Source organism: Carettochelys insculpta, chromosome 9 (genome assembly GCF_033958435.1).
Source record: "Carettochelys insculpta isolate YL-2023 chromosome 9, ASM3395843v1, whole genome shotgun sequence".
Taxonomy (NCBI): Eukaryota; Metazoa; Chordata; order Testudines; family Carettochelyidae; genus Carettochelys; species Carettochelys insculpta.
In genome coordinates, this window is record NC_134145.1 from 4,852,853 (window position 1) to 4,880,434 (window position 27,582).

Genomic DNA, 27,582 nt, shown 5'->3' on the forward strand with positions numbered 1-27,582 from the left:
TAGAAACCACCTTCAACTACAATTCTAAATTTTATCTACTACACATAAATTGTGACATATTGCACTAATTCACATCAGAAGGAATTTTGCTCTTGACCTCAAAAGGAACTATAGCAGGTCTACAGTTTCAGTGTGCAAACGTTAAGTAGAAAGGAAAGGTATACTTTTTTAAATTAATTGCAATCACCACTTAAAAGAGCACTGCCACCTTAAGATCTGTCAGCACTTAAATACACGTACGCTTCTGGAGCGTCTGTTCCCTTCATCATGAGCACACTGCTTATTGGGTTAAAAAGCTCAAACTCTACACTACTTATTTTTTAAATGTAGTCTTGGTTTAAACTAGACTTAACTGTCACTTGTATGTTTCTACACTGTGCAATGATACCAACCAAACTCTTTGTGAGGACAGTGCTGTGTTAGGTGGTGTAATTCTCCCATGGACATTGCTTGACTCTGAGGCTGCGTCTCCACTTCAAGATATAAAATTGATTTTGTCAGTTAGCAAGATTTTTCCAAGTGCCTGTCCTCACTGAAAATTCCCCTAGCTCGATTTATGGACCACTAAAATCAACATGATATTGAAATCCTAAAATCATAGTAGCTTGACAGGTGTAGCGTTCAGTTTGAATTTAAAATTCTGAATGAAGGGTAGTGAGGATGTGGCATGTCTCTAAATCGAATTCATCAGCCTCCACAGATATCCCGTATGTGCCTCACAATGCATCGCAGTTCTCCATTCTGGTCTCTTACATCTCCACTGCTCTGAAGTGCAGAGGAATTAGGCAACAGGAAGACTGTTACAGTTTGGCACCTGTAAGTCTGTGGCTGCAGGGTCATGAGAGGCTGAAAAAAAACCTCTTTCTTTGCTAGTAGCACAGCTGTGGGGTCTGTGGCTCTGTATATACTCCTTCTGGCTGCCTTTTTTTCTGTGCTGCCTGGTGCCAGTTGCTGGCCCCCTGTACCATGTGTCAGGTAGGCTGTGGGTGGGAGTCGTGCTTGTCTGGTAGTATGAGAAACGTCTTTTCAGCTGTTTACATGTTGTCCTGACCCCCACATTCCCTCCTTCCCTCTCCCTGGAGGTGCCACACGGTCTGGAACATTCCCATTTCCAGTCGCATTATGTGGCTGGACCCTGAACCAATTAAAGAATGTGCTGTGCAAGGTGCCAGGCAACTTGCACACAGTGAGAGTGAAGATTTTCAGGGGCTGGCTGTAGCTGGGGGTCTTTTAGCTGCCTGGGGCATGTCTCCCTCAGCAGTCACAACTTTCAGGGGCTGGCTTTAGCTAGAGGCCTTTTAGCCACGCTGGGGATATCTCCCTCAATGGTCTTGATTTTCGGGAACTGGCTGTAGCCAGGGGTCTTTTAGCCACCTGAGCCATACATGTTTCAATGAAGGCAAAGTATTACCACAGCTGTCGAAGTAAGGCTTGCAGCAAGGAATATTCTTGTGCTAAGGGTCTTCTTTTCCAGGTCCAAACCTGGCTGTAGTCTGGGGTCTTTTAGCCTGATGACTCATTCAAGTTTCAGTATAACAACCATGTCTATTCAGACATAAGGGTCTTCTTTGGTAGGAGGCTTAAGTCCAGACACAAGCTCCTGAAAGAGTCTTCGTGGGGGGTCACAATGTTTGTGGCTGTCTAAAGTGTACTGTCTTTTAGACACCCTGGGCTGTTACTGAGGATTCATTCAAGTTTCAGTGTAGCACCCATGTCTACTTAGAGTCCTCTTTCCCAAAAGATGTAAATCAGTCAAAACCCAAACCCAAAATAAAGCCTAGGCACGCTGCTTCAGTATAGCAACCGTGTCTACTTAAACTTACTTAACATGGCAGTGGAGAATGAAGTGTGGGAAAAGGGCATCATATGCCCACATCTATTTTTGGGGCCAGAATGCAATGGGGCTCCAGGAACTGAGGGACAGGTTTCCACAATACACTGCTGCAGCACTCGATTTAAGCTACTTGTGCGTGGCAGCAGTAAGTCAATGTTGTGGGGAGCACGTGAGACGATGAAGATGCTCTCAATCCAATCGATAAAACCCAGCATTAAGAAAGCGATTTTAATCAAACTGATTTTATCTTGTAGGGTAGACACAGCCTCAGGCTTCTCCCCTCAGTGTAAGTATCATCTTTACTAAGCCCAAGAGCAGCACTTGTGCAGACAAGCTTGTAGTGTTACACTGAATTTTCAAATAGACATCCAAAAAGACAGGTGGGGAGGAAGTGTCAGTCAGTCAAAGTTTGGCCTACCACACTGTAATTCCCTTAATACTATATTTAAAGGAATGCTTAATTACTATCAGCAGATAGAAACAAAACCACAAGTTTTGAAGAAGTTTTGCTGATGTGCAGTGGGATCTAACACATGCAGAAGCTGACTAATCTCTACTTCGTAAATAAACCAAGAATCTCTGCCAACATCTATCTTTCACAGCCAAATATTATATTTTTATTGATTTCATTGCACTGTGACAGAATATGTTCTCCTCTCAGAACTTTACAGATCAGAAAAATTGGTGGTAAATTAAATGAGGACAACACATGCTGGGCAAAAAACAAAAGAATGGGCGAGGAAGTTGTTTAAGCCCTACTAACAAGAATGGACAGGGCATCTTAGCAGGTTATCAAGATTAATGTTCTACAGTTCCAAGTTGCAGTCATATGACCTCTAATATCAACCCAAGATCCCATTTATAAAGAAGGCACATTACAGACAGGAATTTACTTGTTGAAAACCTTAATAAATGTGGTTAAATACAGCCATGTAAAAATACAGTAACATTTGTGAGAATTATCAGACAGGGAAGATAAAAATTGATGTTTTTAAATCCATTTTTATTTAAATTGCATTTTAAATCAATATGCAACTAAATTTCTCCTTTATAAAATAACAGTTACAATTAAATCTTGTCACAAACATGCTACACATACACAGTCTCACAAGAGTGAATTAATGGCTTTTGTCCGTCCAGCCTACCTACTAGCTCTTGCTCTTTGAAAGTTCTGGACTTTTAAATTTTGGTTTTTTAGCAGACTAAAAGGTAAGATGTGGAAAGAAAAACACAAGCTGCATAGGATTTTTTTTTATTCTGTGCTTATGTGGTGGTGGACCTTGACCAAGCACAGTACAGAAGTTAGTTAAGACATTGCCTTAAAGACAGAGACAATACATAGGAAAGGATGGAAGTAGCACAAAAAGGAATAGTGGAGTGGAATGAAGGAGAAAAGGGAGATAATATTCAGCACACAACACACACAGCATCCTATACTCCCCCACATTTTGCCATACAAAATTGTCATGGCTTCTGAGCCTCAGAGAGACACCAGCTGTGAATATTTTCAAGAAATTCATTCCCTAGGTAAAAAAGGCAAATACATCAAGTGCAAGCTGTACAAGAAGTTGCAGGGTCTAGTTGCAAGAATAAAACATAAGGAAAAATGCTTATTGGGAGGGAATGATGTGGATAAGATCCACTCTGCCATAGCCACATCAACTGGTTACTAACTGAAATAATTCACTTTGCAATGGGTCATTCTTCAAGCCTTTCTGACTTTTAGAATAAGTGTAATTTGACGAGTGAATTCCCAAGTTGCTTGTTGTGTTGGGTGTTGCTAGGAAAAAAAAAAAGGTTTAACTTAGCTAGTTCTTATGGCTTGTTTTATAAGTTAACTAGGTTTAGAATCTATCACCCCAATATACAGTACAGAATGCTGCCGTAAGAGATCTAGAGTTGCCAGTTGCCAATGTCAATTTTATTATTTTATATTATATAACACATGTGCCTTATTTTGGAACATCATTGCCTTAGATCATAATGGTGATACCCTAAGTCTATTTCCTATTTTACATCAGTGTAACTCAAGCTTTCCCAAGGGAACCACATTCTGTATCTGTTTTCCCAAAAAACCAGGAGTGCCAGGGAGTTCAATGGGGCTTACTTCAAAATTAAGTAAACTATAAGCATAGTCAATTTTGGGTAATCTGATTAAAATAAGTTATTTAAATTGCCTTGATTTAAATGACTCCATCCTGTAATATCAGAATTTAAATGGCAGATTGTTTGTTTGTTTCCATGATTACAAGCAACTGAAGGCTAGTTTTGTCTTCTCAACCACTGAAGAGGTTCTGGTGTTCCACCTGTTACTACAGTTCGCACAGCCAAAGACCACATCCAATCTGTTCATGCACTTCGAGTTTTCTAATCCAATTAACACAGTTGCTTGTATCTTAATATTCAAATAACCCTAATTCCAAAACCATTAACCAAATACTACAGTCCCACTATGCCAGTAAGCCACTTTATTAATATCATCATGCCAAGAAAAAGCAAGACGAGGGAAAAGGTGTTTTAAGAAAACGCAAGTCTCTTTCCTGCGACATACAACTTTAATTACATGAAGAAACTATTGTAATAATCTTAAAATGTGTTTTAAAGAGGATGAATTAGCACCATGAACTTAGTTTACCATTGTGTTCAGGTAACAAAATACAAAAATTAAAACTGAAGTAAGCTTATAATCCTAATGTTGAGTCCACTGGAAAAAAAAGAAAAAAAAAAAAAAAAAAAAATCAACACAGCTCAGCAGAGCAGGATCAACCTTTCCCATTTTGACTTTTATTTGATATTACAGCATATTCAGAAAATAGAAAACCAGGTCTCTTCCCTGAGGAATTTATGTCTACCTCAATGCCATATACACCTACAAAGTAGGCAACTGCATAATACAGCCCTAACAATGCCCCTGCAATAACTATACAAAATTACATGAGTTTGATGTTAAAGGTAACACCACACATTATATACTCCTTGCTTTTATTTGTATCTGAACTATAGAGACACTAAACTATAATCAAGTGCAGACATACTTGACTGAAACCATTGGTGGTCTAGTGTCAATAAATGTCAATATGCTAGCGTAAGGTGTAAAGGTCAACATTGACTCTTCTCATGCAGAGTTCTGGGAACAATAGACTTATCACCTCCTTTAGAGGTTTTATGATTTCCCATATATCTTGTTAGTCTGTAGGCTATTCACACAACATATCAACTGCTCATAAACATGGACTGCAGGGCAGACAAATTCTGCCCTAAAAATCATTATCATCATTTATTGGCAATGGGTCAACTTCAGTTGTAGTGTAAATGAGCATAATTAACTACCTTGGACTGAAATGTCTATATTACATAAGTTAACTATGGGATTTAAACAAACACCCCTTGAACATGAAGAATTCTGCCCCTTATATGAGTTGTTTCATAATGTGCAGAGAGAAACCTCCTGAACCACCACTACTACCATCTTTGTAACTCTTGCAGTCATAAATATTACATATTTTATAAATACCCACATAAACCAGCCTAAACAGTCTTAGTTGGACAATAAAAGTTGGCTTCTCAAATACCGAGTGTCATCTTCCAAGAGAGTTTCAAAACCTTATAGTGTTAAACCCTTAATAGTTAAATTTCATCCCAGAATTTTAAAATGCATATCAAAAAGAACATAGAACTTCATAAAAGAAATACTGGCAACCTTACCTATAGAACCACTGCTTTAAAAGTCCAGTCTGCACAGGTTTCATAGCTTGGCTGCATGGCAATATTTATGGAGTGGCTATTAAAAAGCTATTTTCTGACCAATTCAGGTAGGCCTACATACTTCAGACATTAACATTTCCCTTTCATATGTTAACAGCCTCAACACACTGAGCTGTTCCACGGGCCATCTAAAAATGAAATACCAAAGATCTGGAGCCATCTAAGCTGCTTTTTATTGCAGGTGGGTAGCTATTAGCTGTTAACATGAGAAATTAGAATATATTTTTACTTAAATTATTATTTCCTATATAGTGTTGAAGGAACAATTGAGAGGCAAACTGAAGAAGATAGTTTAACAAAGTTCAGTGAAATCTGTCAAGAGTGATATTTAGGAATATGTCAACTTTGCAAGAATTTAAATGAGTTCGGGTCAGAACTCTCTCTCAAAATAAATCTATTTTGGATAAAATGTCAAAATTACACAAAAAAGCAGCGAAGGTCAAAAACATTAAAAAACAAAAATTAAACCTTAAATATTGAGTCTGTTCTAGTACCGCAATGGTCTGAAGAAGTGGGTCTGTCCCATGAAAGCTCACCTAATAAACTATTTTGTAAGTGCTAATCTATTGTTTTTTTGTTTTGGAAAAAAAACCCTTTAGTGTAATTAGCCAGGTATCTAAAGAAATGGCCCACTCCATTGTAACAGATTACACAGTCACACACACACAAGAATATATTTTTGAGCACAGCCACTTTCAAAATTCTTTTAAACCCTCTCCACCAATATGCAAGTGCACATTTATACAATAAGGGAAGGCTCTACTGCCCAATTATTCTCCATACCACAGACACTGAAATTTGCATCTTGAGCGAAACAAAAAATAGACATATGAAGGCTCCCTCCTCATTAAGGCTGCTCTCATACAGTTATAAAAAACATTAGGTTTTTAGAACTCTGGCAGTCTAATAATCAAGCTATGAATTTTAGTAAGTGATCAACTTTCCTCTGATTTATCAGCCCTCTCCCCTATTCCCCACTCCTTCCATAGACAAAAGAAAAGCCCTCCACACAAGACAAACTTGGGACAATACATTTTCAAGACCCCATTTCTAGAAAAAGTTACACTACAACCTTCCATACGATAAGGATATTAAATGTGATTATAAACAGTTAGGAGTTTTGTCTTAGAGACTGAATAAAAAAAATACAGCGGAGGTCCACGATTAGAGAGAATAAAATGTGCCAGATTCTAAAAACTATGAAACTGAAAATACATTAAAAGAAAGAAACCTAGCACGTTAAATGAAGGGTTATGGGCTCCACAAAAGAGGTGCAGGTACAGATACTAAGAAAAGGAGCGTTGTATGGGAAGTGATCGAGAAATTCGTCATCTTCAGCAATGAAAGAAAGAGAACATGGAGAGGAAGGTGGGGGGGGGGGTCTCTCAACCCCCTTCCCGGGTTCTTTTTTTACAGCCTTCTAAAGGGCATTTAGATCTTAAGGCTTCCCGAAAACGGGGACCTTAAACCGCCTCTGCTCCGCAGACAATGGGTCAGAGTCCTCGCAAAGTTTCCCAGTCGGTCCGAGCCAGCTGGGCGGCAGTTACCGCTCCCCCCGCCCCAATTTCACAGCTAGAAGTAGGAGCCCGGCGCGGGGGAGATGAGCCCTTACAACCTGCCAGTGACCCGGGGTCGAGGCGTTCGTTACCAAGAGCGAGGGTCCGCCCGCTCCCCTACCTGGAGGGTCCATCTCAATATAGAAGATCAGCTCGGTGGAATAGGGCATCATCATCTCCCTCCAGTCAGTGTCATCGCCGTCCATCTCCCACACCGTGTTGTACATCACGACAGGCGACCCTCGAGAGCGAGGGATACCGCGCAAGATTCAGGGGCCGTGTGGGGGGGTGTTAATTAAGAGTCCCGCACCAAGCCCCGGGGATAGAACGTTAATTACAAAACTCCAAGGGCCGGGGCGGGGGTAACAGAATTCCCCCCCCCCCCCCGATAGAATCCAGGCCTGGTATCGACACCCTATCGCGACAGCGCTGCTGTCGGGACGCTCCGCCACTTTCCAGCTGGGAGGCGGGATGGGCTCTCCGGAGGCAGCCGCCGCTGGGAGGGCTACGGCCACAGCGAAGGTTCCCTTCCCTTTCCCGCCCCCGTATAGCGGGGACGGACAGCGGAGGTCTCGGCTCCACACGCCACTGCCCCCAACTCGGCAGTCCCTCGGGGAGCGGAGCAGCCGGCTCAGGACAGGACGCGCGGCCCCCGGCGCCGCTCTCCGTAGCCGGCTGGCAACCCCGCGCGCACGGCAGAGCAGGCGGGTCCCGGTGCCTCGCGCTGTGCCCGGCTGCCAGCCCCGCTAGGTTTCATTTTAAGAGGCTCTGAGGGGCCCAACCGTCGCCAACCGCCTCCTGCCAAGGACTAAACCACTCCCACCGCGAGGAGGGGGGCTGGGCGGGACCATCCCCTTTAACCCTTGGCGCGCTCCCGGTTGCTCTGTCAGGAGGTGGAAGCGTCCATTCCGCCGGGCGGCGGGGGTGTCCGTATGTGTGGCGCTGAAGCGGGCGTTGCACCTTGCGGCGGGACGGACGCGTGGGAGACGGCGGCGGGAGGCCGAGGCCGCGGATTACCGCTTCAGCTGCCAGAGAGGAGTAGGACTGTCGTACCACCCTTCCCCGCAAGATTAGGGAGAGATGGTACACTCCGCAGCCGGCTGGCCCGCCAGGGGCTGCTGCCGTGGAGCTCGCGAGCCGAGGGGGAGGGGCAGATTAGTTTAACCCAGTTGCCAGAGCGGCAGTCTTTGTCTGAGAGAGCAGCAAGCGCCAGGATTGGTGGAGGGCTCTCGGCCAATCAGATAGCCAATCCGCTGGCTCGGAAGCCGGCCGGCTAGATGGCGATTGGTTGCAAGCCCCAGTTACTAAGCGAGCACGGAGCGGGGGGATATAAAGAGCGTGGAAGGGCTCGTGCTGCCCCTCCCTTTTCTCTCAGGCATTGGGGGGGAGGCAGCGCTACTCACCTGCTGGGGGCAGGGACGGGGCTGCTAGTGTTATACACCCCCTGCCCGCCTGGGGGAGGGGCGCCCCCCCAGTCCAGCCCCGCTATGGACTCAGTGATTAGGGGTGGGTTCAGCGTGCCCCACCATTGACTGAGAGACTGGGTGTGGCTCAATGTGCTCCATCATTGGCTCAGTGTCTGGGGGTGGGGGGCTCAGTGTGCCCCACCATTGACTCGCTGACTGGGGCTGCCCTCTCTGGTGGGGGGGGGCAGCATGCCCTACCCCTGACTCAGTGATGTGTTTTGGGGGTGCTCACCGTGCTCCACCATTGACTCAGTTACTCGGGTGGCTGGGGCTGCTCTCTGAGGGGGGTGATGGAACGCAGCATTTGGACTTTGACTCCTTGTCCAAGAGGGTCTGGGATGAAGGGGGTGGGGTTGCTGACTGTACAGCCTTCTCCCCAGTGACTGATAAATGGGGACCAGGCCATCACCTCTGACCGAGGAAGGATTGCAGAGAGCATCCAAAAGTTGCTGATGGGTAGGGAAGGCCACTAGGAGGACCAGGAGCTGTCCTGATTGCCTGATACCTATCAGGCAAATTCTCTGGATATTTTTACCTCCCAGCTCTGGTTACTTCCTCAAGACTAGAAAATAAGTCATCTTCACTAGAGGTGCTCCCTTAGGACCCTTCCTGTGCTGAATCAGTCTGAACCATCAGCCTCTCTACCCATCTCAAGCTCTTTGGAATATAACAGCCTCGCCTATGGACCTGTAGCCTTACCTCCCTGTGCACCTGCTGCCTTGGGAACAAAAGTACGTAAAGCGAATTTTTTTTCCTTCTTTTGTTTTCTGTCACTTCAGCCTCAGACGTTCTGAAATATTCCAAAGTGCCAATAATATAAGGCCTTAATGTAAGAAATGATCATGCAGAATAATTTTAAACTCAGGGAGAAAATTGATTAGAGTTTTACCAACATTCATGTGCAAATGGAAAATTTGCTTGATTTGCATACTGACCTTTCAAAATTATATGACTTCATAACTTTCTCTTTCAGAAGTGTGAACAAGACCAAACCCTTAAAGTCACTGAGAAGTTTGCCTTTAAGTTCCATGGGTACAGGATCGCATTCTTTTTACACATTTTGTTCCACTGGGAACTTAATTTGCTATTCCTAAATGAAAGATAATGTATTAACCACTGTAAAATGCTACATGCTTTATGTTTGAGGATTGTGAACTGAAATACGAATATGGTTATTCAACCGACTATTGTTACCATGAAAACATTGTTCTTTTTATTCAATAATGTTACTATTCATTTTAATCATTTTTGAATTTCGCCCTTCAATTTATATTTTGGTAGTGTTCTAAAATGAAAGAAAGGATCTGCCTGCCTCTGCCTGCCTCATCCCTGTAGTATCTGAGAATATGATAATGCCTGTTGTAATTTTACAATAATAATACTTTATTCTTTTACAGCATCCCATACAGGCATTTCAAAGCAGTTCACAAACATTAATGAATTGGAGCCTGATCCTGGTAAGATGTTTAGCACCCCCAACCTATTACATTAATTGTGGTGGGGGGAAGGCAAATCATAAAACTCCTAAAGAAAACAGTGTACACACTAAAAAGCAACTTTTAACTTTGAATGAACTTTTGAACTACAAAGACCAAACTTGTATACGTTACTAAAGGATTCTCCCAGCAGTCTGGACCTTAAGTTAATTTTTTTTGGAAAATAAACTGAAAATGTCCATGTTTCATTTAAGTCATTGCCTTGGAGTGGGACAGGAGGGAAGGGGGTTCAACATGCAAACTGCCCCGGGAAGAGAGGACTACCCCAGCCCTCTCCCACCACAGTAACTTGGGGTCAGGTAAGAAGTGCTGCTCCATGGCTGCTGCAGCTCAAGCGGGCACAGCTGATGGAGGGGTGCGCATGCCCCTGATGAGTCCTGGTTCATTTGCCCCCTGTGCTCCCCACCCAGAATGAGGAGTGAAGCAAACTGTGGACTTGCCCCTGTGCTACCCAAGGAAGAGGAACAGTCATCAATGTTCCCATATGAATGGTGGAGGGGAAGCTTCAGCCCACTTGCCCTCCCAGAGGGCACCTGGGGACTGGAAGGCTCAGGCCTGAGGCAGTGCCAGCCGAGGGGGACATGCCCCTAGCCAGCCCTTTTCACCTGCGTAGTAACTTTCTCTTTTCTGAATGGTTTGATGAAAAGCAATACCATTTCAGGCACATCTCATTTTGCAAATGGGAGGGTCTTCGGGTCTCCCTCCCCCCAAACCTTTAACTTGTTTTAAGTTACACTAAGAGGAAGCTGTGTACCGAATTTGGTGGTCCTAGCTCTTAACTGTTTAGGAGGAGTTTTTGAACAAATAGAAGGACAGGTGGACAGATGCACAAACTCAATCTGCATAGTAGATGAATGAAAGAAAATCTGTGATATATTCCGATATTTACAGACTATCAGTGGGAGATAATAATATTCAGATATGAATAAACTGATTACACACTAACACAGTGGCTCTCAACTTTTCTGGACTACCCCTTTCAGAGTCTGATTTGTCTTGTGTATCCCCAAATATCATCTCACTTAAAAACTACTGGCTTACAAAATCAGACCTACAGTTGCAAAACTATGTCAGCACACCGTTACTGAAAAATTGCTTACTTAGATTTATTTTATAATTTTATGGTAAAGATATTGGAATATAAACATTGTACTTCCTTTTCAGTGTATAGTACACAGAGCAGTATAAACAGGTGAGTGTATGAAAATTTAGTTTGTGCTGACTCTGCTAGTGCTGTTTACATAGCCTGTTGTAAAACTATGCAGATATCTAAATGAGTCGTTAAGCCCCTGAAAGACTGCTGCATACTGCCAGACCTATGCATATCCCAGGTTGAGAATCACTGCATTAGGAGAGAGAAAAACTTGGCATGTTCAGTTCAGCGAAACCTCCGTGAAACAGCTTTGGGGAAGAAACAAAGCAACTGTTCAAACACAGAGAAAAGCCACTTCTGGAGATTATAAGCCAGCATGAAGAAACATGGAAGGACAACTTCAATTTACTAGAGAGATCTATGAACTGTCAAGTACTGGTCAATGACTAATTTAATTTGCTTATTTTAGCCACGCTGTAAAGGACAGTTTACTGAAATGAAGACTAACTCCATAATTTCCTGTCTTAGTCCAAGACAGAAAGCTTATAGTCTTGGAGGGGAATCATGCTCCATATGTAGGTGAAACAGAATGTGACTGTAATAGCTAAGGAGTTGAACTGAAAGCTTACGCCCACTTTCACAGAATGTGGGAAGAACTCGGCTCACAGAGAATGTGAAGTTTGCAGATATATCCATAGCAAGTAATTGAAAGAAAGCGCTGTTCCAGTAACAGAACTCCTGGAGGGTTAGCCAGCTGCATAAGAGCATAGGGCTTTGATTCAAATAATTCACTGTAGATAATTAATTTTATGTTCCCATCCATAAATTTACTGATTAATCCATGATAACCAGATCGTATTCCTTTTTCTAATATTTAAATTAAAATTCTTGGGCTAATACAGTCTTCTTTCTCCAGCTTTCTCAGAGAAGATTGCCCTGTACAGAAACTGTAAAACTATTATGCTGTATGCACATATGATGAAATTTAACTTGGGTGCAGGGGGATAGTGTGAAGCTGTCACTTAAACCTCATGCTGGGTATCCACTGGTAGAAATTGCAAAGCAACTGCACAGAGATTTGTGTGAGTTGACTGCATAAGGTCAGCCTTCAGGGTCTGGATGCGTGGGTGTGATAGGCTACATCGGTTGGCAGAGCCTAACAAGTGAAAAGGGTACAACTACTTCAGCTACTAGAAGGAAGCCCTGCCTGTGGCCTTGATTTCCACTGCAAACCTTTCCCCCCACCAAAAAAACAAAAAAAAACCTTATTTTTGTGCTTTATGCTGGTGAAGTGGATTTTCATTCTGATTTACATTTATTTTCAAGGCATTGACCATTACCCTGAGTGGTGTTTCATTTTAGTGGAATAAATCTAGCTATTAACAGTTGTTGTTATTCTGGCAGCTTTAATCAAAGATGTAATTAAATGCTAAGGAATTTATATAATGGTAAACAATAGGACCACTCTTTGACATAAGTCATGAAAGAAAAAACATCACAACTGTGCTTAAAAATTGTATAGAATTACTTGGCTCCAAACACACTCATCCATGTGACTCTCCCTTTCCTACCTTCACTGATGGCCTTTCTTGTTAAGGGCCCTCTGAAGGGACAGGTGATGCCTTGCTTCTCTCACACAGAAATATTGCATCCCCCTCTATGAGCGTTTCTCCTATCTATACGCTACTTAACTACTTAAACCCTTGTACTCCAAGTGGAGCATAGATCATCTACAAGTCTCCTACACTTCTATCTTGTTCTAGCTGACTCCAGGAGTACACCAGTTGTTGTCCTTCAGTCTCAGTAGATCTTCTCCAGGTTGTATGAGGTCTTTCTCTTCTGCATTTTTTTTTTCAGGCTCCATTTGAGACCTTAATGGACTATGCTGGATGACGATTTTCTGAGAATGTGGCCTAGCCATCCCCAAATTCATCTCTTCATTTGAATGTCAAGTGGTTCTTGTCCTGCTCTGTTCCAAAGCTCTTGCCATTTGACTTGAAAGATGTAACTCGGGCATCTGTTTATGAATGTCTATAGCTTGTGGTTTAATGACTTTTTAGCATGCCAGGTCTTGCAACAATACAAGAGCACACTTCACATTTGTGTTGAAGAGCTGCAGTTTTGTCTTCGCAGATACAGTAAACCCTCGAAATACGTGGCTTCAAGTTGTGCATAATTTTCTTTAACGTGAGTTAATCACAACTTGAAGCTGTGGGCAGCTAGGTAAGCTAAGAACTCCTTCTCCCTGCGTTCCCCCAGCCGCACGGCTATCAGTCTGACAGCGGTGCCCCTGGGGGAGGGCAGGGAGAATCCACCAGGAGACTGACCAGCCCTGGTGGGCTGTACAGTTTCCTGGGTCCCATAAGCAGCGGGGAGCTGGGAACCAAGTGGCAGCCTGGTTCCCGACACCCCACCCCAACTTGCACGAAAATCTGAGTTATGTGGGAGTTGTGGGAACACAACCCTGGCATAACTTGGGGTTTTACTGTATTATTTGTGAACTGCGTAGGGGAGAGAGAGTCTTGAGTGCAGCTGTTGCTTTCCTTATCCTGGCACTGATATCCTTATCTGTTCCTCCATCTCTGCCCACAATACTCCAAGTACGTGAACTGCTCCACATCTTCCAGGTCATCCCCTCTCCACATCCGGGTGGCATTGTTGGACTGGTCGATGATCATTTTCTTGGTCCTTCCCTTGTTAATGCTCAGTCCAGTCACTGAGGTAGTTTTATGTACAGTAGACCCCTGACTTGCATGGACTCGACTTACATGTTTTTTATATTAACATGACTCAAGTTCAGGGGGGACCCTGTGCCCTGCCTTGCTGCTTACCCCCATGGGTCCCACCCACCAGCAGCACGCTGCTGGCCTGCTTGGGGGCTTCTCAGGAGGCAACTCCTGTCTTGCAGCTGCCTGGGCTTGCAGATCTCAGTGGCAGGGAAGGGCGGGCATGGCAGGGGGAGGGCTTGTGTCTGGCGGCTCTGGCTCTCCTTGTGGATGGGCATGGGCCAGCTCAGGGGAGGGGAGGGGAGGGTCGGGACCACTTCCTGGTCCAGTTGTCGTCCTCTCAGCCATGGCACTGCTGCTTCCTCCCAGCCCCCCTGCCTCCCTGCGGAGCCTTTAATGGCTCAGAGCCTGTGGTGTCCAGCAGGAGTGGAGCAGCCCCAGCGCCGCACATGGTGAGAGTGCGGGGGTCACTCCCAGCAGGGGAGAGATGGGGGTGGCCACGTGTGTGAGAGCCTGGGGGGTTTGGGGGCACCGGGCCCACTGCCGTGTGTGTGTGGGGGGGGGGGAGTCCTGCCCCCTGGCCAGTGCCCAGCCCTGGCAGCTCCCTGGGGGTGGAGCTGGCAGCCCCGCCCTCACCTTGAGTCGCGTGAAATTTGAATTACACCGGGTTTCCCAGGAACGTAATTCTCGTGCAACTCCGGGGTTTGTGGCATATATACACACACGCTGATAAAACTTGACATAGATGATATCAAGCCAAGAAGGTAAAAAATATAGCTCTCAATTCAGAGATGTGCAGCATACTGTGTAAATCCGTGCCTAAAATAAACCCTGATCAGAAAGTCAAAGCACAAATAAAAGACTTGGAATAAAGGGGCCAATGGCTGAGAAATCCCCACTTCTTTGTGTGGCTAACTTTGCCCCGGTGAAGTTCTATGCATGGTCTTATAACTGTCTTCTTCCAGATCGCAGGGCTGTCCAGTAAGCAATGGCATGGCCCCAGCATGGCATACTCAATCTTGATGCATGCAGCCTGTTGTGCTAAGCAAAATAAAGAGTGACAGCTCTTATAACTACACAGTCCTTGCTGTCTGATCTGTACTCCTAAATAATAATAAAAGTCTAGAAGTCAGCACAGTGTCTGCTCCTTCTGTGATGCACTTTAGTTCCAGTGTCAACTGCCATAAGCGTTTTCTCATTTCCTTGAATCTGACAATTTGCACTTCAAGGCAATATTAAATATTGAAGTTTTGAGTGATTCCATGTGTTTTGGAATAAGTCAAATGATCTTGCAGTGGAACATGCTGAACACAGAAAAGTCAAGTGAGCTAAATTGCTCCGTTTCCTCTGCGCAGCCATGATAATGTGATATCTGACAATCTAATGTGGGCCACAGTATGCTTATATAACTTTAAGGCAGCTAGGGAAGGGGTGGGGGTGGGGTCAAAGCACTACAGGTCACATATGGTAAAAGGAGCAGAGGTAGGTGGGTAGATCATATGATTTCTGATGTTAGTGTGATCCAAATGCTGGGCTCCTCCTCAGCACAAACCCAGGACCAGACAAAGAGAATTTCCAGAAGAAGATGGCAATAGAAGTGTTCACTTACATAGCAGGGCAGAATAATTCCCTCCACTTCATTAAGCACTGTCTGAAATTCTTTGCCCTGTGTTATGTAGTGAGTCTCAACAGATGACCTTAGTGGGTCCCTCAGGCCTTTAATTCTTTTAATCTATAAAATACCAGTTCAAATTAATGGCAGTTTCCCAGATGTGGTCTTACTTGGCCAGTTCTTGGAGTGATCAGCATTAGGTAGAGCAACAGTCAATAACAATTTGGTTTAGTTTACATTGTGTGTTATTGCCTGTTTTCCACCTAACTAGTATTAGAAGAGAAGGAAGGACAGAGAGAGAGAGGCCATTAACCAAAGCACCATTTACTTGGACAATACATCTTACTGCATCTGGTCTTAAGAATATATCTGCAAAAATACCATCTCAGATGTCACAAGCTAAACAGGACTATTCCTAGTTAGTACTGGCACAGAAAATTTTGAGGCGTAAAGGGACTTCAAAGTAGCCCAGGCACTTTGAAGTACTGCAGGTGAGCCGCGGCTACACGCAAGCTGGCACTTCGAAGTTGCCACGGGGGGAAATTTGCTTAATGAAGTGCTGCATCAGTAAACTCCCAACACCCTACTTGCCATGCTCCCTTCGAAGTAAGGAGGTAGTGTAGACAAGCCCTCTCAGTACTTACCAATGACACAGCAGAAAGGGGATAGGGACTCTGGAAGTACCCTCTTCCACATAAGATGGGAAACCTGAATTCTGAGCATGTCATCAAAGACCACATGGCATTTTTCACAAGACTGAGGGGGTCAACCCCAGTGATATGCCAAGATGCCAATTTGGGTAATTATTTTGCTTCAGTAATTTCCTGCTGCACTTGAAGTGGACATGGTATTACTGTTTGTTGTGGGTGAAATCCTGGCCTGGTTGAAACTAAGGGGAAGTTTGCCATAAAATCAATTGGACTAGACTTATCTACATTGCCACTTTACCGCACTGTAACTGTCTCACTCAGGGGTGTGAAAAAACACCTCCTCCCTCACCCCCACGTGCAGCAAGTTACAGCGCTGTAGAAGTGTCATTGCAAACCAGCTCCCAGCACTCCTCTTATGGAGATGGCTTACCTACAGCACTGGAGAACTGTCTCCCAGCATTGGTGCCATGACTGCCTTGCCATGTTAAAATGCTGCCATGGCTGAGCTTGAATTTAGCAGTACAGTAAAACCTCTGTTTACACAATTTCGACCTGCACGTTACTTGGATTAATGCGAGTCGAAATTGCGAGTGGCAGGGAGCCAGGAACTAGGTGGCCCCCGGCTCCCCTCCATTTGTGGGAGCTGGGAAACTGACCAGTGCTGCGGCACTGGTTGGTTTCCTGGCTCCCAGCAGTGGCAGGGAGTTGGGAACCAGGCAGCAGTCTGGCTCCCAGCTCCCCTCCACTCCTGGCTCCTGCAAACAGAGGGGAGTCGAGAAACTGACCAGTCAGTTTCCTGGCTCCCCTGACTTGGGTGAAATTTGACTTACACATGACTGCCCAGGAACGCAACGTACGTGTAGGCTGGGCGTTCACTGTATAGACAAAGCCTAGGTTACATTTTTCCTGTATTTTGAACCATTGTTTAATGTTATGCTCTGCCAAACAGTTGCTGCATTCCAGCCCAGCATAGCTGCATTGCCTTCTGGGGAGAGTACCTATGTAGTACTAATTTCTTTGGGTTTGAAGACTGTGTATTACACAGAAAAAACTATAGTAAAAGACCACTGGAATGCAAAGTCAAACACCCAAAAACTTGGGAGATGTCTTATCTATTTATGTTTGCCCCTGCATCCTTAATTCTGGCCCATTGTGTGTTTATACTGTGCACTAAATGAGGAGAAAAACTGTACTGATCATGTAATTAAGGACTATCTCATAATGCACAAGGAAGCAAAATGAAGGCTGCATGGAGAGTCATACATAAAGCATTTCCTAACTTTACAGCGTTTAGCTTTGCAACTTAAACAATAGTCTTCTATTATGTAATTTCCCCAGTCATTTTAAAGGTAAAAAATTCTGTTACGTACAACAGCAGTAATGCACCCATGCATCATCATAATCAGAATTTGAACCTGCAACACTTTCAGCTCTTCAGCACAGCCTCTATCAGTTAAGCTACAAGACTATTGGCTGGGTGTAGCAACTTGGATGGCACTGGGTATGGCTCTTAATATTCATATTCAGTTACTATTTTGACAGATGGCCAGAATTGTCCCAAGGAACACAGGCGACAGAAAGGGGAAATGGCAATATGATAACCAACCCAGATGGGATTTCCTGGAGAAAGTGAAAGGTACCTCTCAAGCTCACAGGCTTTGTCTGTGTCAGATTTAGAGGGCCTGCTGCAAACAACGGACAGGGCAGAACTTCTCAAAAAAAGAAAGAAGTATACAATAATAGATTATAATGGAAAGTGTGACACAACCTAAATTGAGAGGTCATTACTAGATCTTCCTCTAATAGAGGTAACATTTTATATGAAAGTTAAAAAAAAAAATTGAAACGACCTTGATACAAAACAGAAGGCAGAAATGATTTCGTGGCTAACTGGAATGTTTGATATTTGTCCCCCGTCGGGACAGCTTCATTGGCTCAAATCCCGAGCCCAATGCGCAGCTGAATGCTCAGGCTATGCTTTAGGGTTCCCTACACAGTTGTGTGTGGAAAGGTAGTCTGCTCCCAACCACTTTACTCCCTTTACATTGAGGTTGTAATAGGTCCCTCACCCTACCTTGAGGGGCAATGGCATGGAGGATCCATAGGCCCAGATGCCATTACTTCTATTGCATATCCCTCTGTAAATCCAGTTATGCATTAGTGGGAAAAACTACAAACTATATTCTGCTGTCCCTGCTGCCTCGTGAGGCCTTTGTGGCCACGGGGCAAGGCTTACTAGGTACTAGTTAGAAGGTGTCTTCCAAGTATGCTAATAACTGCTGATATTTTACCAATGCTAAATAGCAGCTAAAATTCACACTGTTAAACAGAGCAATACATCAAAGAAGAACCACAACACACCAATTGTTTGGGTCCTCACCGAAATGGCTAAAAAATGAGCATTAAGCATCTGCAACTACAAAATGACCATCCCACACTCACGTCCACTCTTGTGCTCTGCAGCAATGTCATTTTTCATGACCTTTCATTTTTCACCACCTTTTATTTCCTCACTGGGAAAGTGGGGAACACTTGTAACAAATTCAGAAAAATTAGCAAGAGAAAAAAAGAAAGTGGGTTTTTTTTTTCTTTTTGCTCCTAGTCCTGAAACCAGAACATTTTTGAAATGTAACGCTATATAGGAATTTAAAATATTTCTCACTTCCTCTATTCATTACTTTAATGCATTGGAACTACTTCTAGCACATTCCTTGGAAAAGAATATGTATAATAATCACTCTGTAAATGCCACAGGTCCGACTGTAAAAGTGGCTGTATAATTTTATTCATTGAAAAAAAATAATTCTAATCTTCTTGTAATAACTATTTTTTCAGAATATTGCTACATGGCTTATTCTACAGCTGGTACAATCATGAGTATGTCAGTGAAAGGAGATATAGAGAAGAACATTAACAACAGACAGGAAACCTTAGGCCCAGTCCCTGCCTAACTGTAGAGCCTCAGGCAAGTCAGGTAAGGCTGTATTTCCAAAATTCCCACTGATTTGTGGGCACCTAAATGTTTGAGTCGCCAACCTGAGGCCTATCTTGAAGTCTAAAACAATGGCTATTTCTGAAAACACTGCCCTTAACTTTTCTGTGATGGTCTTCTTTACGCCAGAAGGTGTGCTTTTACCATGGCATAACTAGTAGAGGTTAACAATCTAACTGTAATATCCAAGGGACTATATTAGGCAGCAGCTGGAATAGGTCAGGTTTCCTTTACGTGTGGCTGATCGCAGCAACCTGTTTACCTTGTGGTAAAAGCTACAGTGTCTTGTCTCCTCTAGGATTTTACAGGAGCACTGTTGGCACTGTTAATTATCAGTGTTAGCTATGTTGCAGCAGTAAAGGACTCATCTTTAGTGTAGTAAATGCATAGCCTGTGCCTCACTGACCTGTTACGAAATGTACCCACCCAAGTGCTTTGAGATGTATCTTCAGTGCAGCTGCATTAGCTCATGCCAGGACTGAATCTGACCCTATTATACAATCCAAATGAGCAGGCTTCACACTGCCATGTGAGAGACTTGGGTTTGGCTCTGAGTCTTGGCTCCTCTCTCCCTGAACTAGGAATGCTGCTGAGGCAGTTCTCTTATCCCCAGGGCTGGGGGAATGGGGTAGTGCACTTTTCATTGACAGATCTACAGTCTAATCCTCAGCAGCAACAATGGGGACTGTGACCTGAGGCTTTGGGTGTGGGTGGAAGGCAGAGAAAAACAGTGGGGAGTTTTCAGGGGTATGAGAGTCCTATCATTTCTTACTGCTAGGCTGGGCCATCCGTTCTAATACAGGATATGTTGGATGGGTCTGTTTTCTTTGCACATGTGCAATTCATGCCTTCAGAAATGACCTATTCATCAAAACGCATTGTTGCTTAGCTACATGCATTTTCCCAGATGGAAATCCGGTCATATATGCTTTGGGGAGTCTTTTCCCTGACTTTTCTCGCCTAACAGAAGCATGGGTGGAAAGAGTATATCTCTGATTACTGACCAAAAATAAGCTATCAGATACAGTTGTATTTTACTATGATTTTGAAAAGAAAACATGGCAAAATGATGCTTTTATTGCAAAGCTGAGGCACTGGCAAAGAAAGGGTTAGTGCAAGAAATAATTGCCAATCGGGTCCTTAAAGGACTATGTTAGTTTGTCTTTTGCATTACAATTCCTCCTTTTCTGCTGGGGATTTCCTGACCCACAGTGTAATATTCTACTGAGTAAAATTCTATCGAGGAAAGCTGGGTTCCTGTGAAAAAGATACCTATTTGCTGCAAAGCAGGGAGAAATGGAAGGCACTGAGAAGTCACTCTGTGCCTATCTGTCTGTCTGTTTTTTCTGATGTACTCCTCACCATGTAATCTAGCACGTAGTCCCATATAGTCTGCTGGGAGGTGAAAGACCTGCTTTTGGCAATGACTTAATGCACAGCCACAAAATACAGTCATAGCCATGTCTACAGTAAGGGTGCTATGGCAGCAGCGCTGTAGCGCCATAGCTATGTTGTAAGGGCAGAGTGTAGACACAGATTACAGTGATGGGAGGGGTTCCTCTTTGGTACAGGAAGTCCATTTCGCCAAGTGATGAGCAAGCACTTTGTGGACCTAGCTGCATCCACACCCGGGTTAGGTTGGCATATCTAGAGTGCTCAGGGATATGGATTTTTTACAGCTCAACATGTTTTAAATGTGGACCAGGCCTTCGTTATAGTGTCCTTTGTGATACTGTACATCCCCGCTGCTGTGAGTAAATGTGAAGATAAAACATCTTCTGTGAAAGGCAACAGATTTGGCATCCAGGAGGGACGTCATGACTTCCTGCCTCAATTTCTCCCTATGTCACCATAGCAAGAGAATCCTGGACGATGGTCTTTCCCATAGTCGCTTGCAGCTGTGATTCTACGGCCTTTTCAAAGGAGCAGGATGAAGAGAGCATGCCACACTTGGGGAGGGTTGCTATAAACCAAAAGGGTGGTTTTGAAAACGCATCAGACAGTTGGCAAGACCAGTATCCCAAATCCTGAATGCTATCTGACATTTAACATCAGCCTTTCTGTTTAGCAGAAATGCTCCCTGAAATCGCCGACCCTGTCTGGCATGCTTCTAGGAAGAGCTATGGCAGCCCAGCACAGCAGAGAGTCATCTAGAGCAAGCATCACCCACAACGCAAAGCATTCCTGCCCAGCCGGCACTGTATAGTATCTCTAGTCCAAGCCTATCAACCAGGCATATATCTAATAATGAGCTTCTACCTGTTCGTGCAGTTATTATCACGTCTTTTAAAAGGGTTGTGAAACGCTCAGGGGTTAGGGTTGGCCTAACATTATGCTGACAAAGCGTAAGATGCTTATTGTCTAAAAGAAAGAAAAAAGAGAGACAAAGTAAATAGCACGGTACTGATTAATGGGCCAACATACCCGTGTAAGGTTTAATACAACAGTTTTCAGGCCAAGAACGTGTCATAAAATGAACACCTGTATTGTATCTATGCAAATCACAGTTACTAGGTTAACACATCACCCAGCTCCTAAACACTAAGTTCTCTGTAACAGCTGCCAACATCTGAAGAAGCAATCTTTATTGGCCTGGAGTTTTGAAACTCTTATCTTGATCCAACCAAACCTATACAATGCAACTTTGTTTGCGTGGCATCTCTTACAGAAACTACCTTGTAAATACTTTCAAGAGTTAAAATCAAATAATAGGAAGAGGGAGAAATGAGGAAGTGTGGAGGAGGGAAATAAAACCAGTGATTATTAACACAATACTGGAACGGCTGCAGTGCCTGTGTTAGTCTTTCAGCTCAACATATCACCATTTGAACATGCTGGTTTCAATAAAGCTGCTGAAGGAGTAAAGTGAAGGTAACAATCTGTCTTGTTGTCATCCTCATCCTATTCTTTCTCAGTCGCTTTCCCGTATTGTTTCTTTCTTTTGTTCTTGTCTTAACTATAGACAGGATTTTGCCACCTCTCCTCATGCTGGACAGCAGCTTATTGCCCAGGTTAACCCCACTGAAATCAATCTGAGGCAGGTGACAAAAATCTGGCCTCAACAGACTTCAGGCTTTTCTGGACACATACTCCATCTAGATTTGTGCTGGTGTTTGGCACACCGGTGACAGCCATGAACAGCAATGTTCAGTGAGAAATAAGGCCAGAGCTGTCCCTACCAATATGCAGCTGCATAGAGTGCCATGAAGTTTGGGTACCAAATTGCATGGTCCTGTATGCAGCATCGGTTCTGGTAGCCAGCCCTCCCCTTCGCCCCTTGTGGGTTGTGCCCAGCAGGGCCATCCCTAGCTGCATACAGGTTCTAAAACAACCTCTGGCTCTGCCTCTACCTCCCCCTCCCCGCTGCCATTCCACCCCTTTCCCTAAGCCCCCTTCCCCAAGTGACACACCTCGGGCACGGGTAGCAGGGATTCAGCCTGCCCTTGCACTTGCCGGCGGAGCACCCCAGTCCTAGTTCTCTCCATTCCACCAGCTCTGAGCTGTCCATTGCAGATGAATGTAGGGGGCAGTTCTGCTCCTTCCTGCAAGCCCCCTCCCCTGAGCTATGGAACTAGAAGTGTGGAGGGGGCTGGGATCATTTCCCACTGCTGCTGGTGAGTGCAGAGGTGCGCCTGACCCCTGCTGCTGTGATCCCCAAGCTTCCCTAACCTTGTGTGTAGCCACCCCCACCCCTGCAGGGGGTGCAAGTCCTCAGTGTGTGTAGGGCACCAAAAGTGCTAGGGATGGCCCTGAATAATGTTACAGTGATTGGCAATGGTGATGAGATAGCTGACAGCGAGGTGGAGAGAGAACAAGGGAACCATTCTAGATGCTAGCAGAGGCAGAGGAGAATGCTTCATCCTCATCCATGTGGATGGGCTAGATTGCTTGACAGGACACCAAAAAGTTTGGTAGTAGTGTGGAGGGGGTTATGGTGCAGAGCAGAGACAAGGTCCCTGAACTAGGCTGGAGCAAGGCTAGGGAGAGTTCAGAGAGAGAGGCTAGTCATTTTAAATGGATCTTGCAGTTAACAAAAAGAATGTTTACTTCACAAGCCTAGTGTGAAGCGAATGAGATGGCAGTGGCGTACTGAACTGCCAGTCTTTCACCAGACTCCAGCATGGCAGCAAAACAAGAAGCACCCCTGGCATTCTGCCTTCAGGCCCTGGGCAAGGAATCTTGAAATCAACAATCCTGTTTCTCATTGCTACTCAGACACTGGGATGGGATGTTGGGGTCAGTGCTTCCAACTGTCCCGACTGGCAAGAGGTAACTAATCCCACCCTGACTATAATAATAATAAACAATGAATATGCACATCGACCTATTCATGGAATTGGGCTTCTACAGGATCCTTTCACATGTGGAAAAAATGACAATGAGCACCCACAGATTTCAGAGGCTTTTAAGACCCAGAAGCTATATGTGCCACTGAAAGGAAGTTACAACCAGAAGTATTTTTCTTCTCTCTGTATAATTCAAGACACTGTCCCACAGCTTATCCTTTCAAATCCATCTCATTTGCTCCTACTCCATAGTGCTGTAGGAGGAAACATTTTCTGTCATTGACGGATGCTAGCTGGTAATAGTTGTACCATTTTAGGATGAACTTTCAAAATTGTCTGGACATCAAAAAGTTCATGTGTCCGATAGTTGCCAGTTTTCACTCAGACTTAACAGCTCTTCTTTGTGCATGACAGCATTTAGAAAAGCAGAAGGGGCAGTTGAAACCTGTGGACAGCATATGTCCACACCAACCAGTCAAAAAGAGATCTGAGGCATTGGGTGTTCAACTTAAAGTGTAAAATGGCCGAAGTAGGGATGATTTGTAGGTCACCGGAAGGCAAAAAGACACCGAGCCAGAATTCTGCATTCTTCATACCACTGGAATTTTTGCAGAATTAACCACAGGACATGGTCTAATGGAGGATTCCTTTGCAATGATGGGGCTATCTTGTTGTTCTTACTCATGTTAATAATGGCATTGAAATCAGTGGGGCTAAGCGCTACAGGTCAGACTTTATATTAATTACAACTGAGAGAGGGAAGAGGAAGAGAGCATCTTGCCATTCCTGCTATGCAGCGACAGTAGCAAGGATGCCACCAACAGAAGACCCGCTTCTGTCCTGTTAAGAGTTCATGGTCTGCCTTTTGGTGGCTAAGAATGAAGCTTTCACTTGGGTCCATGGAACACCAGGGCATGCATTTTGAAACCCCTTATTGCCTTTCTTGATATCTGGGATCAACCTGAGCAGAACTGGGCATCCTTTGGGTACGCTACTTCCAACTTACAATAGTCCTTTCTGGCTTTATAGCCTGTGCACCTATTGCTAGAGAGGCAGTGCTCCATCTTTATGACACCACCGTCTTGCGTCCACATAGCTCGTTCATCTCAGAATCTCTCTGTGCCTTACAAACTCAAATTCGTTCTCTTCCTTCCCCATGAATCAGATATTTTACTCATTTTACAGGCGGACAAATTAAGGCATCGCACTGTGAAGTAACTTGTCAGGTCACAGTGAATCGATAAAACCATGACCTTCTTGGTGACCTGACTTCTGACCTCCTACTATGTGCTCCAAGTCAGCAAAGCTCTTTAACTCAGGCTTAAATTTAGACTGGTGCATAATCCCATCCCTCGTCACCAGAGCACTACCGTCAGTGCTTACCTATATTAGGAGTAGTACTCCTGTAGTAACGAAACGCCCTGTTCAGCTGGCAACAAAGTGAGAGATCGTTCCTGCCACAAAGACTTTACCATCGAAGTGGGCCAAAGTCCCACAGCTGGAGGGGAGAGGAATTATGTAAGTGTCAATGTGGACACGAGAACAAACGGATGTAAACTAGACATTAACAAGTTTAGGCTGAAAATGAGATGAAGGTTTCTAACCATCAGAGGAGAGCAGTGGAAGCAAAAAGCCTAATTGACTTCACGACTCAGCTTGATAGGTTTATGGTGGGGATGGTACAATGGTACTGCCTGGGGTGGCAAATAGCCCATGGGCATTTGCCAGTAGCAAAAATCCCCAACAGCTGGAGATGGGTCACTAGATGGGGAGGACTCTGAGCTACTACAGAGAATTCTTTCCACCTATCTGGCTGGTGGGTTTTGCTCACATGCTCAGGGTCTGACTGATCACCAGATCTGGGGTTTGGAAAGGCATATATCCATGGGGTCAGACTGGTGGAGACCCTGGGGGCGGGCTTTCACCTTTCTCTGCAGTATAGGACGTGGGTCACTTGCATATTTAAACTAATGTAAATAGTAAATTCTGTATGACCTGAGGTCTTTAAACCAGCAATGGGCAACCTAGGCTAGTAAGTGGGCCAAGAGTGTCCCTCCTTCATCTCAGTAGGCTGCACGATTGTTGTAACCAAGACAGTCTCCTAGGAGAGGGCATTTTTGTTAACTGCGCTTGCATACCTAAAATTTGCAGGATGTGCTGACTGAACCATAGCAGCGCTTTGAATGCAGGAGCACACGGTTCTCACCGTCATTGCTGCATGCCATCAAGCATGCCCCTAACTTCATATGTCCTTGCTTTAAGTTTGAGTCACTTTAGAAATATTAGTAAGCAAAAAAAAAAAAGCAGACTCAGGGGCAACTGTGAACAAAATGCCTTCTAGGCCACATATAGAGCCATGATGGGCTGCATGAGGCCCTTAGGCCACAGGTTGCCCTCCACAGCTTTAAACCATGACTTGAGGACTTCTGTGACTCAGCCAAGGAAGAGGGGTGCCTGGGGTGAAATTCTGTGGCTTGCAATGTCAAAGGTCGGACTAGATGATCATGATACTCCTTTCTGACCTTAAAGTCAATGAGTCCTTGAGCTGGTCACAGGACACACCAAGAAGAGAGTCCCAGCTGTCTGACAGCCAGGTGTCCTGTCAGCTAGAACACACGCTTTCCCAAGCATGAGCTTAAGTGTGTTGCTGAACAGGGACATGGATCCTCATGCACTTAAAGTTACAAGCACGTGTGCGTCGATGAATCGGGGCCCCAATTACTAGGCTGTGCTTTCTTCATAATGGTGGCTCTATTGCTGCTCAGCCATAAAATATGCGTGACAAGAAAATATGCAGTCATTAAGTGGATTAATTTTTGGCAGCTCCAAAATTAATCCAGCTAATGACTGTGTTAATCGCTGGCTCTACTGCTAGAGTTAATTTCTTTTGAGGAGCTCAGATCAAAGTTTTTCTTTCGGTGTTCATAAGTAAAAGGATGGCCATGAAGCTAAAGCATAGAACTGGTAGTCAGGAAGTGTGGCTTCACTTCCAGGCTCTTCTGCAGGATTTCCTGTGTGATGCTGCGCTAGTCACTTAATTCCTCCACGCCACAGTGTTGGGGTAGGTCTGCACAGCAAAGTTAGTTTGAAATAACGGACTTACATATAGTTTATATATCACTTATTTTGAAATAAAGCTGCTGTGCAGTCACTGTATGTAGTGAGAGAGGCATCAGACACCAACGGGTGCTGAGCCCATGGTTATTGATGATGATGATGATGATGATGATGATGAGTGCTTCCAGGACCTCTAATCCAAAGTAGGCTGTATTGTGTGTGGATACACTATTTCATAATAAATGTGGTTATTCTGGGGCTTCTCTGTAGTGCAGATGCGTTATTCTGGAATATTTTATTTTGGAATAATAACTCCAGAATAAGATATTCTGGAATAACTTTGTAGTGTAGACATACCCTTGGTACCCTGAGGCAGTAGATCTACAGAGTGATTTCTTTGTGTGTGGAATCCAGACCATGCCTCAGACCCTCTCGTGTCATCACTCATCCTCACACCCTTCCCCTCCTCCTTTTCCTACTTCTCTTCTGCCGTCTCTGGAATGCCCGTCCTCTCTCTCAGAAGACTGCCTATCTTGCTGTCCAATATTGTCGCAATGTTTACTTGGACTCTCCCATCTCTCTGGATTCATTTATTGTCTCTTGTCTTATGGTTATATGGCAAGATCTTTGGGGCAGGGACCATCTGTTTGTTCTGTGTCAGTATAGCTCCCTGACAAGGGCTCCTAGGTGCTATGGCAACAACAAATGTGACTGGAAAAGCCCAGTCTGACCCAGTTCTGTCTTTTTTTTCACTCCCAAAATCACTTTAATTTCTCTTTACCCAGATGTGAAGACACATATGGCCCTGCCTGGCTTTGAGGGCAATACCTCTAAAGTGTACATCCTGGGACAGAAATAAACAACTGAGTTTGAGATTAGAATTCATACCCTCCCTTATCTTGCTCTAGAGCGCCAGCGTGACAGGGAAATGATTCACTGCTGCGGCAGCTATAACTTATCCAGTCAGCCTCAGCACGGGTAAGTGAATCCGTGGGGGTATTTCTACTCACATAAAAGAATTTATATAATGCCATACTTTCAGACTGGAC

The 27,582-nt window shown here is 44.4% G+C and overlaps 1 protein-coding gene across 2 annotated transcripts in view; it reads right to left on the bottom strand.

Moving 5' to 3' along the window:
- Nucleotides 1–27,582, bottom strand: part of PIK3R3 (phosphoinositide-3-kinase regulatory subunit 3) — a 270,402-nt gene that overhangs the window by 39,200 nt on the left and 203,620 nt on the right. Inside the window, exon 1 of one of the 2 annotated variants that reach the window (XM_075003472.1) lies at nt 7,277–7,936. The exons of the other annotated variant lie outside the window; for it this stretch is intronic. Coding sequence (XP_074859573.1) covers nt 7,277–7,382 — 106 coding nt within the window. The 5' untranslated portion in view covers nt 7,383–7,936. Of the gene's footprint in view, nt 1–7,276; nt 7,937–27,582 lie in introns of those variants that run through there. 2 annotated transcript variants of the gene reach the window in all.